The following is a 13,290-nucleotide window of genomic DNA, read 5'->3' as shown; positions in this document are numbered from 1 at the left end:
AGCCCTCAGCTGCACTCACCTGGGCCACCTGGGGATCCCCATCCTGTAGGTGGATGAGAAGCGTCCCCATGCTCTCCTCCACCTCAGCCCTAAGGAGGGATGACTTCTTGCAAACAAATTTGCTGAGGTGGCCAAAGAGCTCCATGGAGGCCCGCCTCAGGCCGCTGTTCTCCTGCAGACAGGGGGGGCAGGGTGGTTAGGGGGGACAGGCTCAGGTCCTCACATGCTTTGGGAATCAGCCTGGAGAGGTGTCAGCTAATTCAAATGACAGGACAATTGTCTGCAAACTCCCCTCCTTCCTGCTGGGCCCCAGGGCTGTCGAACAATTGTGGGCCCACGGCCCAAGAATGATTCTATCCCTGCCTCCCCGGGCAGAGGAGCTGAGCTGCCCCACAAGGTCAGGAACATGCCTGCATTGGACACTGAGCCCCCTCTGCGGGAGGGCAGGTCCTGAGCATCTCCCCCTGTGGGGGGCCCTATATCGCCATGGGGCCTGCCCTGCTTGGCACTTACATCCTCAAAGAACATTCTCGCCTGCAGGGCCAGCGGGACAGCGACGTGCGCCTTCAGAGACGCCTTGGGGACCCGCAGCATCCAGCAGAGCCCTTCCATGGCATCCAGAACGGCGCGGGGGTCGCAGCATTTGCACACGGCACAGACAAAGCACCCTAGGATCTGGTCTCGTTTCTTCCTGACCTGCAGAGAAGGGGTTGGACGCTGCTCGGTGAGCAACGCTCTGTCAGCCTGAGTGGAACCCCAGTCCGGGCAAGTCAGCCTACAGCCCAGTCTGCTCCACAGGAGCCATGGGCGGCGGAGAAGGGGAACCAGGAGCTTCCCACCCAGCCCTCTCTGCCTAGTATCCTGCCATTCCAGACCCACCTTGTCCGAGAACTCGGTCACTGCGTTCCTGAGGCCGTGCAGCGCTCTGCCTCGAATGTGGATGTTGCTGTCCTCTGTCTGCTGCAGCATGGCCTTCAAAGCTGCTTCCGCATGGCCTCGGGCTCCTTCTCCATCAGCAGGGGACTGCCAAGGAACTAAAGGGACCGAAAGGAGCTGTCAGAGAGGGCTGGGCGAGGCCAGTGGGTCCTAGCCTGGCAGGAGGAAGGGGAAGGGAGTATGATCAGGGGCCAGGGGGTGACTTAGATCCGTACTGACTGCTGTTCACGAGAGGCTGGCTTCAGCTGAGCTTAACACAAGTGACACAAGCAGGGCAGAGCGCTCCCTCGGGTGCAGTGGGGTGCTCCCAAACCCCACCACAGACCCCCCAGCAGAGGGACTAATTTACAAGCAATACACCACCGGGACCATCTCTCATTGGCTGACCAGCTATTGGCCTCCTGTTCCATCAGCTTCTGGGCCTGCTTAACCCTCCACCGGGTCCTCCAGGCTCACCTCTGCCAACAGGACAGTGCAGGCCATGCGTTCGCCCTCCTGGCTGGGCTGGAGGCTGAGAAGGAGGAACCACGGGATGCTCCTCAGGGCCTGCTTTGGGTGGATCACCATGGCCCTGGGAGAGAACAAGAGCTCGTGTTGACGTGTGCATGACAACCCTGCACATGCCGGAATCCGGCCTGGTCCTGGTCACCCCCTCCCATCTCTGCCCCACTGAGCTCCAGAGCGAGAATGTGACTCCTCCCGCTTCTGTCCTCACCTGCTAAGGAGAGCGAACCCCTCGGGCTGGGCCTCTAGCAGCTGCCAGCCTCGCTCCTGGTCCATTAGCTCCACAGCTGGCTGACTGCCCCTGAGATGCAGCACCCACGCCAGGGCCTGCACGGCCATGCTGGGAAGAGAAGGGGGCAGGAGATGGTGATGCGGGGATGCCTGCTCTCTGGGCGGGGTGGGGAGGCAGGACTCCCTTGCTGCAGCACTGAAGGGATCAGGGTGAGAATAGAAGCTGCTCCACTTCTGCCTTTGGTTCTCCACTCCCCAACTGCGGGGGCAGGGGGGAGTGTTTGCAGATGTGACCTACACTCTCCTCCAAAGAAGTGAAAATTCCCCACACCCACGAAACTGACCCTGGGGAGAAAAGTACATGCAGTGCCCCCCTGAACACCCAGCTGCTCTGAGCCCTGCCCCCATGAGCTGCCCACTCTGAGGAGCTCTCTGGCTCCAGGAGAATCCGGGGGCAGCTCTGCCCTCTCCTAAGCACGAGAAGCCTGGCTGATCTGAACCCTCAGTCCCCCGAAGGCGTCAGGGGTTCCTGGAAAACAAGAATACAAGCAGGAGACTTCCCCCTCCTCGGGGCTGGCACAGACACTGCGTGGGTGCTGGAATCCATCAACCCCACACGTTACCTACAGGGACTGGCGTCACTGGGCAGGTCCTGCTGGGCTCCCGAGAGGTGCCGTGCTGGGGAGCAGGCGATGGCGAGGAAGCAAGAGGCGAACAGGTCGTTCTCGAGTCCCTCCAGCGTGTCCGCTTGCCCCAGGGCCCCGACCAGCTCCCACAGGCCGCGTGTGGTCTGGAGGGGAACAAGATACAGTCAGAAGGCCGTGGCCGGGTGCAGAATGCAGCCGGGAAAGAGGGCTGAATGCCAGCACTGGGAACTTACCACTGAGGGCAGCTGGGCTGGCTGGGGGCAGCTCCTGTCCTGGTTCTGTCTAGCGTTAGCCTGGCCCTTCTCCGGGCTGTCACACAGCAGGATGTGCAGTACCTCCCTGGTCAGCGTGGGGTCTGCACCTAGGAATCTCCAGATGGCCTTGACCTGGCTGTGACGGATAGAGGGACGGCAGGGAAGGAATTAACACGGAGGACGGGCCCAGTTGGTGCACACCGGGGATGATGCCCTGCGAGGGGTGACGGGCCAGAAGCATTAGGTTGAGCCTGCTCGTGGCTGCCCTCGAGGCCCTTCAGGCACTGCCCAGTCCTAAGGGGTTCATACCCTCCTGCCTGGGCACTGCCAGGGGGCACTGTGTCACAGCAAGGGATGGGCGGAGGTGGCCAGACTCACTTCTCCCAACTCGGGAGCCCCCTCTCTCCCTTGCTGCCTTCTCCTGATGGGAACCACAGGGGCTGGGTTTAGAGCTCCCATGCGGGAAAGGCAGAGGCCGAGTGTGAGCAGTGATCCCCAGCCCGGGGAGGAGGGTTTGCTCTTTGAGGAACAGGGACAGAGGCACTGGCATCCTTTGCCTAGGGCTATGTGAGTGGGCATTGGAGCCCATACCCAGGAATTTCCATCTGCCGGCTCCTCACCGAGGGAAGGAGACAAAACCCCCCCTTTCCCATGGGGGTGTCTCTCTCTCCAGACACAGTCTCTTTTACTCACCATAGCAACGTGGGCAGGGCTTTCTCTGCAACTGGCATCCTTCTGCGTCATGCTCATCACAGTCACCACCACCTCTGTCCTGGTGTGCACGATGGCTACACAAGAAACCAGCAGTGCTCAGGCAGAGCTCTCAGGCCCGGATTCTTCCCCCTTCCTGTCGAGCCAGGTCAGAGGTGCCAAAGAGCCAGACTCCAGCCGCAGCTGGGAACGCCCAGCTAGGGTGAGCTCTGAGCTGGCTCCTGGGCCAACTGCCCACCTATCACTCTGCTGTAGAAGGTGTGTTGGGGCTGGGGTGGGATCAGGGGAGGTCCCAGATGGGCCCAGGCCCCTGGTGAAGGGCAGATGCCAGGTCAGCCTAGTAGGTAACAACCCACTTCTACTCTGTGTCCCTCTGGTCAGGGATGGGATGAAGGCGCCACTTTCTCTCTGTAGCCCTGCTCGCTAGGTAACGGCCGGGGCTGTGAGGGCTGAGAGGTGGCGACTGTTTCCGCTCCATCTTACCTTTGCAAGGTGTGAAGAGCCAGTAGAGAGCCTGAGATGCCCAGTATCTGGTGGCCTCCTGAACATCAAAGTCCTGTGGCTTGTCAGCAGCCCAGCCATGTAGCCCTCCTCTGCCATGGGTTTCCAGTCCTAACGGGTCACCAAACAGAAAATCAGGGCATGGGTTGGGGCAAGCCCAGCTCTGTCTGTATCACCCCCGCCCCACCCCGTGAGTGCTGTGGGGGGCAGCAGGGTCTGTGCTGCTCACCTCGGTGATGGCTTTGAAGCGATAGAACATGAAGATCTGGGCGCTGGCTTTCACAGCTCGGCTCCTCTCCTGGGCCCAGGGAGAACAGATCCACGGCTGCAAGTGCTGGGGAACAGGGAGAAAGCCGTGTGAGCAGCAGCAATGCCGGGGCGACCCCCAGAACCTGCTTCCCGCCCCAGCAGGAAGAGGACATGGAGTATTTAACCCCTTCTCCTCCGCTTTTGGACACTGGAACTCAGTGCTCCTCTCCTGTCTGGGGGGCGTTGGGACAGATCTGAGGGTCTTGGGCTCAGCGCTTTGAGGATTCTCCCCACTGATCCTGTGGGGTCTTGGGGCTGTTTCCTTCAGGGGCATAGGGGCACCAGCCCAAATTTTGGAGGTCAAAGTGACACACCCTGGAGCAGGACTTGGATTGTCTTGCTGGCCCCCGGGGAGTAGGCAGAGCTGCTGGTGCTAGAGCAGCGGTGGCCAATCTCCTGCCCTGGACAGGCAGGAAGCCAGGCAGGTGGATGGCTCCTCCTGGGCCCTGGTGCTGTGTCTCTGGCTCCTCTACTTCCTGGAAAAGAAGCCCCCGAGCTGCCTGGCCTGGCTCCCGCCCTGCCCTGGGTCCATCCTGCACAGTTGCACCCTGGGCCACCTCCATGTTGGCCCAGAAGATGTCTTCCTCCTCCAGAATGGCAGGTACTTGCACCACTTGGCCTGGCCACAAGCTGCTTCCTCACCAGTGGGGACAGAGGGGCAGATCTCCTCCTGGGGAAGGCAGCTGCTGCTTTCCACTGGCTCTGGACACACCGCCACAGCCTTCTTTCCCAGCATCTGACTGAGCTTCTCCATCCTGGAACTGAGTGGGGACCCACCTCCCTTCTGCTGGGGCAGCACCCCCTCGCTGCATTCCCCACCATGGGGCACAGGGACTGCAATCTACACATACTGGCAGCAGCTCACAGCACAGGCTGCCCCCAATGCTTCCCCTCCCCTCTTAGGCACTGTGACACCGGCGGAGTCTCATCTTTTCAGAACAGTGGCGTTTTCAGTCTGGACAAGCAGCTCCGTCCTCCCCGCAGATAACAGGCCCTCCCAGGCTAGAGAAAGAACAGAACCTGGGAAGGCCTCTGAGCTTCCCCTGGGAATTGGTCCCCAGCTAAACTTCACAAGGTCCCAATCATATGAGGCATGAGTCCCCCTCAGTTCCCACTGATTGGGGTTGTGGGTGTTCAGCAGATGGCAGGGTTTGACCCCCCAGAGACTCTCAGCCTGGGGAACAGTCTCCTACAAGGGAAGGGCTGGGAGCCCTATTGCTGGGCTATTTCCACCATGCTGGAGGTGGCTCTGGAGAACACCCTGCAAGTAACACGCTGCCTAGGCCCAGAGTGAAGGGCTGCATGGGGCTGTGTTAATAAGTCTAGTCTCACTTGGAGGAGATCCCCCGCCCCCATTTCTGCCCCTCCCCAAGCAGAACAGGGAAGCCTCTGAGGAAATGCTCCATGCCACTCACTAGCTCTAGATGGCGCAGTGCTGGGCCATAAGAATGAGTTCTTATGCTCAGCGTTGGTCTGGCCCTGGCCCTCTTCCTAGCTCTCCAACACAAAGGGGGGTGGGGGCAGGAAAGGGAGCTGCACAATACCCTGCTAAAGGATGGATAAACTCAGGCAAGCAGCCGGGGTCCAGATCACTGACATACCGTGGGCAGGACGCCTCCCATCTCAAGGTCTCCTGGCACCTCACACACATTCCTGAAGCCTGACAAGCCAAGGCCTATAGGGGAGAGACTCCAACCCCACTGACAGAAAACTGTGGCCTGGCCAGTGACAGTGATAGAGGCAGGGATGGAGCTGAGGAGGCCTGTGTCCAGTGTCCAGGACCCTGCACTGATCACTAGAGGAACATTCCTTTCCAGAGATGGCAATTGCAAGCAGGACACTATTCCCAGTCTCTCTGGCGCCGAGAGGGAGTGTGACCTGCTGGAGCTGCTGAGGCAGGGGATTGGGAGTCAGGACTCCTGGCTTTCATGGGCAGTTTTCCTATTGAGTTATGGGACCTTGGGCAAGCCATTTCCCCTCAGTTCCTTCTCTACCGTGGAGAGTATCTCAGTACTCCAAAGTAGAGGGGAGGAGGGCAGGGAGTGGAGCACCCACAGGGACACACATCTCAAAGAACCTCAGTTACTGCAAGGTGAGTAACCTTCTCTTCTTCTTCGAGTGCTGTCCCTGTGGGTGCTCCACTCCAGGTGAATGTGTAGCAGTACCCACTATGGTTGGTGGGACTTTGGAGATGCGGCAGGAAGTGCTGAAGATAGTACTGTATGACCTACTATTGTGTCTGCCATGGTGTCTTGCGTGAGAGCATAGTGTTTTGCAAACGTGAGTTCAGATGACCATGTAGCTGCTTTGCAGATATCGGGAATGGGAACGTTGTGTAGGAAGGCAACAGATGCCGACATGGCTCTAGTGGAATGAGTTCTCATGCCTTCGGGCAGTTGAAGATTCTTCGCATGGTAACAGGATCTGATGCAGTCAGAGATCCACTTAGATAGACGTTGTTTAGATATAGCTGTGCCTTTTGATCTTTCGGCAATTGAAACAAAGAGTCATGGAGACTTGCGAAAAGGTTTAGTCCTGTCTAAATAAAAGGCAATTGCTTGCCTGACGTTGAGATTCAGGGTTGTGTCCTGTGGCGTTTTGTGAGGTTTGGGGTAGAAAGTAGGTAAATATATAGGTTGGTTGAGGTGGAAGGTTGATACCACCTTAGGAAGAAATTTAGGATGTGGTCTCAAAGTGACTTTATCTTTGGAGAAAATTGTGTATGGAGGGTGGGCCATCAAGGCACTTATTTCTCCAACTCTCCTTGCCGATGTTATGGCAACTAGGAAAGCCACCTTCATGGACATATGGAGATCAGAGGAGGTAGCCAAGGGCTCAAATGGAGGTTTCATGAGAGCATGAAGAACGAGGTTAAGATTCCATGTAGCCACTGTTGAGTGAATTTCAGGGTAGAGATTCTGCAGGCCAGAGAGAAAGCATTTAATGGTGGGGTGTGTAAAGAGTGAGTACCCATCCAATAGTTTATGGAAGGTGGTAAGCGCCGCCAGGTGCACTTTGATGGAGCTAAGCGAAAGTCCGTCCTGTTTCAGTTCGAGGAGGTAATCTAGAATGTTAGGAAGGGTCACATTGTTGGGTGCTAAATGTTTATGTGAGCACCAAAGAGCGAAGCGCTTCCACTTCTGAAGGTAGGTTTTATGGGTGGAGTCTCTCCTACTGTGCAAGAGGACATGTAGGACTTGCTCGGAACAGGCTAGTTCATGGGTTTGGAACCATGAAGGAACCAGACCGTGAGGTGGAGCTTCTGGAGTTGGGGATGAAGGACCCGCCCATTGTTCTGGTAAAGGAAGTCTGGCCTGTTGGGGAGAGCCCATGGGTGATGGGAGGACATGCGGAGAAGGTAAGGGTACCACGTCTGCCTTGGCCAAGCCGGGGCAATAAGGATGACCTGGGCCTTGTTGTCCGCGATCTTCCGAATAACCCTGTGTAGTAGAGGGATAGGCGGGAAGGCGTACAGGAGGTAACTGTTCCATGAGATGAGGAATGCATCCCCTAGGGATGCAGTCCCGAGTCCCACCCTGGAGCAAAACAGGGGGCATTTTCGATTTCGGGTCGTGGCGAAGAGGTCTATTGATGGAGTGCCCCAGTGGGAGAAAAGGTGTTGGAGTACTGCAGGGTGCAGTTCCCACTCGTGTTCTGTGGAGAAGTTCCTGCTGAGTGCATCGGCAGTAGTGTTATGGCAGCCTGATAGATAGGAGGCAATGATCTGTATTCGATGTTGTATGCACCAATTCCTTAGTCGAATGGCTTCCATGCAGAGGGAATGTGATCTGGCACCCCCCTGCCTGTTTATGTAATACATACATGCTATGTTGTCTGTTAGAACTCGCAGGTATTTGTCCTTTATAAGGGGAAGAAAATGAAGGCATGCTCTCCTCACTGCTCTGAGCTCTAGGAGATTTATATGTAGATGCGTCTCTGATGGAGACCATCGACCTTGTGCTCTGTGTTCCCCTAGATGCGCTCCCCAACCTATCAGGGAAGCATCCGTCGTGAGCATGAGCGATGGGGACCGTTGCTGGAAGGGAACCCCTGCACAGAAGTTTTCTGGACTTGTCCACCATTGTAGGGAAGTTATAACCTTGGGAGGAGGAGTTAACAGCATCCCTAAGTGATGTCTGCTCGGTTTGAAACTGGAGTTGAGCCAGCCCTGGAGGCATCTCATATGGAGCCTGGCGTGTTGAACCACGAAGGTGGTAGCTGCCATGTGACCAAGGAGCTGTAGGCAGATTCTTGCTTGCGTCCTGGGACGAGTAGAGAGCGTGCGTATGAGTTGTGTGATAGCGAGGAATATGTTGTATGGGAGCGAGGCCCTGCTCTGGGTTGAGTCGAGATGAGCTCCAATGAACTCTATCTGTTGCGTGGGTACTAGGGTGGATTTTTGGGTGTTTATTTGGAGACCTAGGCTGCAAAAGCGGGAGATGGCGAGATGTGTGGCTTGAAGTGTGTCGCCATAGGAGTTGCCCTTGATGAGGCAATCGTCCAGATAGGGGAAAAGTGTGATTCCGTGTTTGCGGAGGTGAGCCACAACGACAGCTAGGGTCTTGGAAAAAACTCTTGGAGCCGTGGAGAGTCCAAAAAGAAGAATTCTGTATTGGAAGTGATCGTGACCAATTGTGAATCGTAGGAAGCGTCTGTGAGCTGGATGAATTGATATGTGGAAGTAAGCGTCTTGTAGGTCGAGGGCTGTGAACCAGTCCCCTTGATCCAATGCGGGTATTATTGTGCCCAGAGTGATCATCTTGAATCTTTGTGTCCTCACAAATTTGTTCAGTCGGCGTAGATCTAATATAGGCCTCGATCCTCCGGTCTTTTTCTGCGTTAGAAAGTAATGGGAGTAGAAACCTGTCCCTTGGTGTTTCGGAGGTACAGGTTCCACTGCGCCTAGTTGCAGAAGGTCAGCCACTTCTGTGCGAAGTAATTGCTCGTGGGAGGGGTCCCTGAAGAGGGACGGGGAAGGGGAAAGGGTAGGGGGGTAGGATATAAAAGGGATGGAGTAGCTGGTCTGAACTATTTCGAGGACCCAGCAGTCCTGTGTGATCCGCTGCCAGGCACGTTGGAAATACTGGAGGCGGTGGCCAAATGGGCAAGTAAGTGGTGGAATCAAAGGGTGGTCGTGCAGACCCTCGACCAAAGCTTCAAAACTGTTGTTTATTGCCCTGTGGACGGAAGGTGGTGGCTTGATTTTGATTTTGTCTGCGCTTGGGTGGTCTAGTACGATTCCTAGTTGTGTCGTATGGTCTGGATTGAGGGCGATAGTACTGATGTGTGCGTGGTCTTTGGTAGGGTTGGTATCGCTGTCTCCTGGGGAGAGATGGTTGAATGCCCAGGGTGCGCAGTGTTGCTCTGGAATCCTTCATGGTATGGAGGAGTTCATCAGTTTTTTGGGAGAAGAGTTTGTCCTTGTCAAAAGGGAGATCCTCCACTTTAGTCTGGAGTTATTTAGGAATCCCGGACGCAGAGAGCCATGAGGTTCTGCGCATAACCACAGCAGTTGCGGTAGTACGGGCTGCTGTGTCCGCCATGACTAGAGACGCCTGTAGGGCTGTTCTGGAGATCAGTTGCCCCTCAGACAGGATTGATTTGAAGTCTGCTCTTCTGTCCTTTGTCATGTAGGAGGCAAATTCGAAAAGCTTATTGTAGTTGTCGAAATCATAACTACCGAGGAGGGCAGAATAATTAGCAATCCTGAACTGTAGTGTAGAGGATGTGTAAACCTTGTGTCCGAGGACATCAAGGCGTTTAAGGTCTTTGTCTTGAGGGGTGGGTCGATATTGTGACTGTTTGTTTCCTCTGTGCAACTGCATCGATGACAAGGGAGTTCGGTGGTGGATGAGAAAATAAGAAGTCTGCGTCCTTTGCAGGGAGGTAGTATTTACGTTCAGCCTTCTTGCAAGTTGGTACCAAAGAAGCTGGGGTCTGCCAGAGAGTGTCAGCTGGCTCCATGAGTGCTTCATTTATAGGGAGCGCGATTTTTGAGGGCGCAGACGGTTGAAGGATCTTAAGGAGTTTGTGTTGCTTCTCCTGAACCTCTTCCAAGGGAATATCCTGGCTGAGTGCAACCCTCTTAAAGAGTTCTTGGAATTGTTTGCAGTCGTCCACGGTTTGTGGCGGTGAAGGGAGTCTGGCTTCATCTGAGGCTGGTGGAGAGTTAGGGTTAGGCGAGTCAGGATATGGTGCGTAGCTCCCCGGCTCAGGAGTGGGCTCAGGCACCCTGGAAGTGGATGGAGCAGGAGACTGAGGTACCGAAGGAAGATGATTGGTAGGAGGATTCTGCCAGGGGTACTACTGCGGCCAAGGCATGGGGTAGGAGAACCCAGGTATCACCCATGGGGGGGCAACATAGGGAAACTGAGGCTGCTGAACTTGAGGCGTGACCTGAGGTGGTAAGGGTGCCTGTGGAGGAGAAGCAGGAGGGGAGAACTCCGCTTGCTGTTGTAGTTCAAGGTCCTCATCGGTGAAAGCCAGTTCAGGTGGAGAAAGTGGCAAGTCAAGGAAGGAGTCCTCCGTATCCAGGAGCGGAGAGTGAGGCTCAGGTGGCACTAAAAGGTCACTTTGAGTGAGCAGCTGTTGTTCCTGCTGTTTAGGCTGAACTAAGTCTGCTCCCTGCTCTAGCTCTTTGCTAGGAGAGAGTGACAGAGAGTTTCCTGTAGAGTTGTGCTTTGCGGTGCCCTGCAGGGGGTCCGCTGCTGGTGCACGGGTCACAGAGTGGCTAGGTGCCGATGCTCTTCGACGCTCTTTATTTTTCAAAAAATAAACCTGTTTTTAATTTAAATAAAAATAATCCAATTTAATTTTTTAAAAATCCCTTTTTGGGTATCTTGGTTTTGAAACAACCATTGATTTTTATTCACCTTGATTTTAGGAGAACTACTACATTCATGAGAATCATAAACTGCTCATATTCCATTGAAGGAGAGAAGGCAGCAAAGTTCATAATATCAATAATTTGTTATGAATTATTTACTCAGTATTAAAAGAGACTAACTAGAGGGTTGGACACTTGTTTGTTTATGTAGGCCCAGTTTCTACCTCTGAACCAGTAGCAATTGCACTGGATAATGCCGCAAAACCTAAATGTTATTGTCAAATCATCTAAGTCATTCCTCTTCTGCTCTTCTTGTTTTATGAGTTTCAGATCAACAAAATTTTCCCCTTGACAGTCACTGCCCATGTGACACTGCAGGCAGAGTAGCCTGAGCAGTAACATTGTGACGTCCGAGGTAATTCAGCCACTCATCACACACTTACTCCAATAACCCTGACCTTAAATGCTAACCCCATGGCCAGCTTGGTCATCTCTCCTATTGAAACCTGCAGGATCATTTGCTGATTCCTTTTAACCAATGGGGTTGAATTATGCAAATCACCTGCACAGAATTAGCATTGACTGGCTGAGTTAACTCTGATGTCACAATGTGCCTCTACCTGCAGCACCAAGTAAATGGACACAGTGTGGAGATCACTGTGTCCTGATGGTGGGGGTGGTGAGGGTTTCCATTTGTCACTAAAATTAACAAGGTTTTTTCCACTGATGCCTAGAAATTCCCTGCAATTTTGGAATCAATTGGACGTAGTCTTCCAAAATTATTGCATTACAGACAGACAAAGAAATGCCATTCAATTGAGTGTTAGGCCTCACTGCAGTCAGCCAACAATGACATGAGTCTCATCCCTTTTAACTCAGTAATAACCCCCAGCTCACCCAATCAGTGTGGAGACACTCAGGGACTGGAGGCTGAGCATTCTCAACAGATGGCCAAAAGACAGCACTAGTCACAACAGGAGATCATTCTGGTGGAGATCTCTGTCAGCGCACTATTCCAGTCCCACCTCTTTGTGAGGGCTTCCTACAATGACAGCTGGAGAACAGCCCCACCCTCCTCAGGAAGAAGAGCAGCAGAGAGAAATGGAACAAGAGAAGAGAAAAGAAAAGACAAGAGGAAGGGAGGAAAAGAGAAGCAAAAATGGACAAATTCCAAATGCCTCAGTGAGTAGTAGATTTCAAGGCCAGAAGATTCACTTTGACCATCTAGTCTGTGTAACGTGGGCCATAGAACTCCCCTTCAAATAATTCCTGTTTGAATTAGAGCACATCTTTTAGAAAAACAGCCAATCTTGATTTTAAAAATGCTAGTTGTGGAGGATCCATTACAACCCTGGGTTAATTGCTCCAAACCCAGACTGTTCAAAATGTTCGCCTTATTCCAGTCTGAATTTGTCTAGCTTCAGTTCACAGCCATTGGATCTTATCTCTTTGTCTGCTCTAGTGACGAGCCCATTAGCAAATATTTGTTCCCTTATGCTCATCTGTTACCCTTCTCTTTGTTAAGCTAAATAGATTGAGCTGCTTGAACCTATCTTTATAAGGCATGTTTTCTAATCCTTTAATCATTCTTGTGGCTCTTCTCTCAACCCTCTCAAATTTATCAGCATCTGTCTCAAATTGTGGACACCAGAACTGGACACAATATTCCAGTAGTGGTCACACCAGTGCCCAGTACAGAGATATAGAATTTCTCTACTTTTACCTGTGATTCTGCTAGGTATGGGTCCAAAGATCACATTTGCCCTTTTGGCCAAAGAGTCTCAGTGGGAGCCCATAGACAGCTGATTATCTACCATGACCCCAAGTCGTTTTCAGGGTCACTATTTCCCAGGATAGTACACATAGTACACTATTTTCCCTCTTGTACACATAGCCTATATTTTTTTTCCAAAAGGGGAACTTTACATTTGGACATATGAAAATGTATGTTATTTGCTTGTGCTCAGGAAACTAAGCAATCCAGATGGCTCTGTATGAGTGACATGTCCTCTTCATTATTTACCACTCCCCCAATCTATCTGTCATTGGCAGATTTTACAGTGATGATTGTATATTTGCTTCCAAGTCACTGATCAAGAACCTATCCCTGCAGGACCCTACTAGAAAGACACCCACTCGATAATGATTCCTTATTTACAATTACGTTTTGAGACCTAGTAGGTAGCCAGTTACTAAGGGGTGAAGTCCTAGGTGGGACATTTTTCTGCCCACCTTCTTACCTTCTGTTTTATGAGCCTAGAGCTCGGCTGGCAACATATGGATCAGACTGAACAGGTTCCAACCCTCACTGAGAAAAGACGGTTACTCACCTTTGTAACTGTTGTTCTTCGAGATGTGTTGCTCATATCCA

The 13,290-nt window shown here is 53.2% G+C and overlaps 1 protein-coding gene across 1 annotated transcript in view; it reads right to left on the bottom strand.

Moving 5' to 3' along the window:
• Positions 1–1,000: 1,000 nt before the first annotated feature.
• LOC120397285 overlaps positions 1,001–13,290 on the bottom strand; it is a 19,251-nt gene continuing 6,961 nt past the window's right edge. The window contains exons 4-10 of the mRNA XM_039522981.1: positions 4,014–4,118; positions 3,767–3,895; positions 3,266–3,360; positions 2,552–2,708; positions 1,652–2,461; positions 1,393–1,507; positions 1,001–1,034 (exon numbers count right to left, since the gene is read on the bottom strand). Of these exons, the coding sequence (XP_039378915.1) occupies positions 2,631–2,708; positions 3,266–3,360; positions 3,767–3,895; positions 4,014–4,118 (407 nt within the window). The 3' untranslated portion in view covers positions 1,001–1,034; positions 1,393–1,507; positions 1,652–2,461; positions 2,552–2,630. The remainder of the gene's footprint in view (positions 1,035–1,392; positions 1,508–1,651; positions 2,462–2,551; positions 2,709–3,265; positions 3,361–3,766; positions 3,896–4,013; positions 4,119–13,290) is intronic.

The sequence above is a fragment of the Mauremys reevesii genome, linkage group 2 (genome assembly GCF_016161935.1).
Source record: "Mauremys reevesii isolate NIE-2019 linkage group 2, ASM1616193v1, whole genome shotgun sequence".
NCBI classification, from domain to species: domain Eukaryota; kingdom Metazoa; phylum Chordata; order Testudines; family Geoemydidae; genus Mauremys; species Mauremys reevesii.
This window is presented reverse-complemented; position numbering and strand designations above follow the sequence as displayed.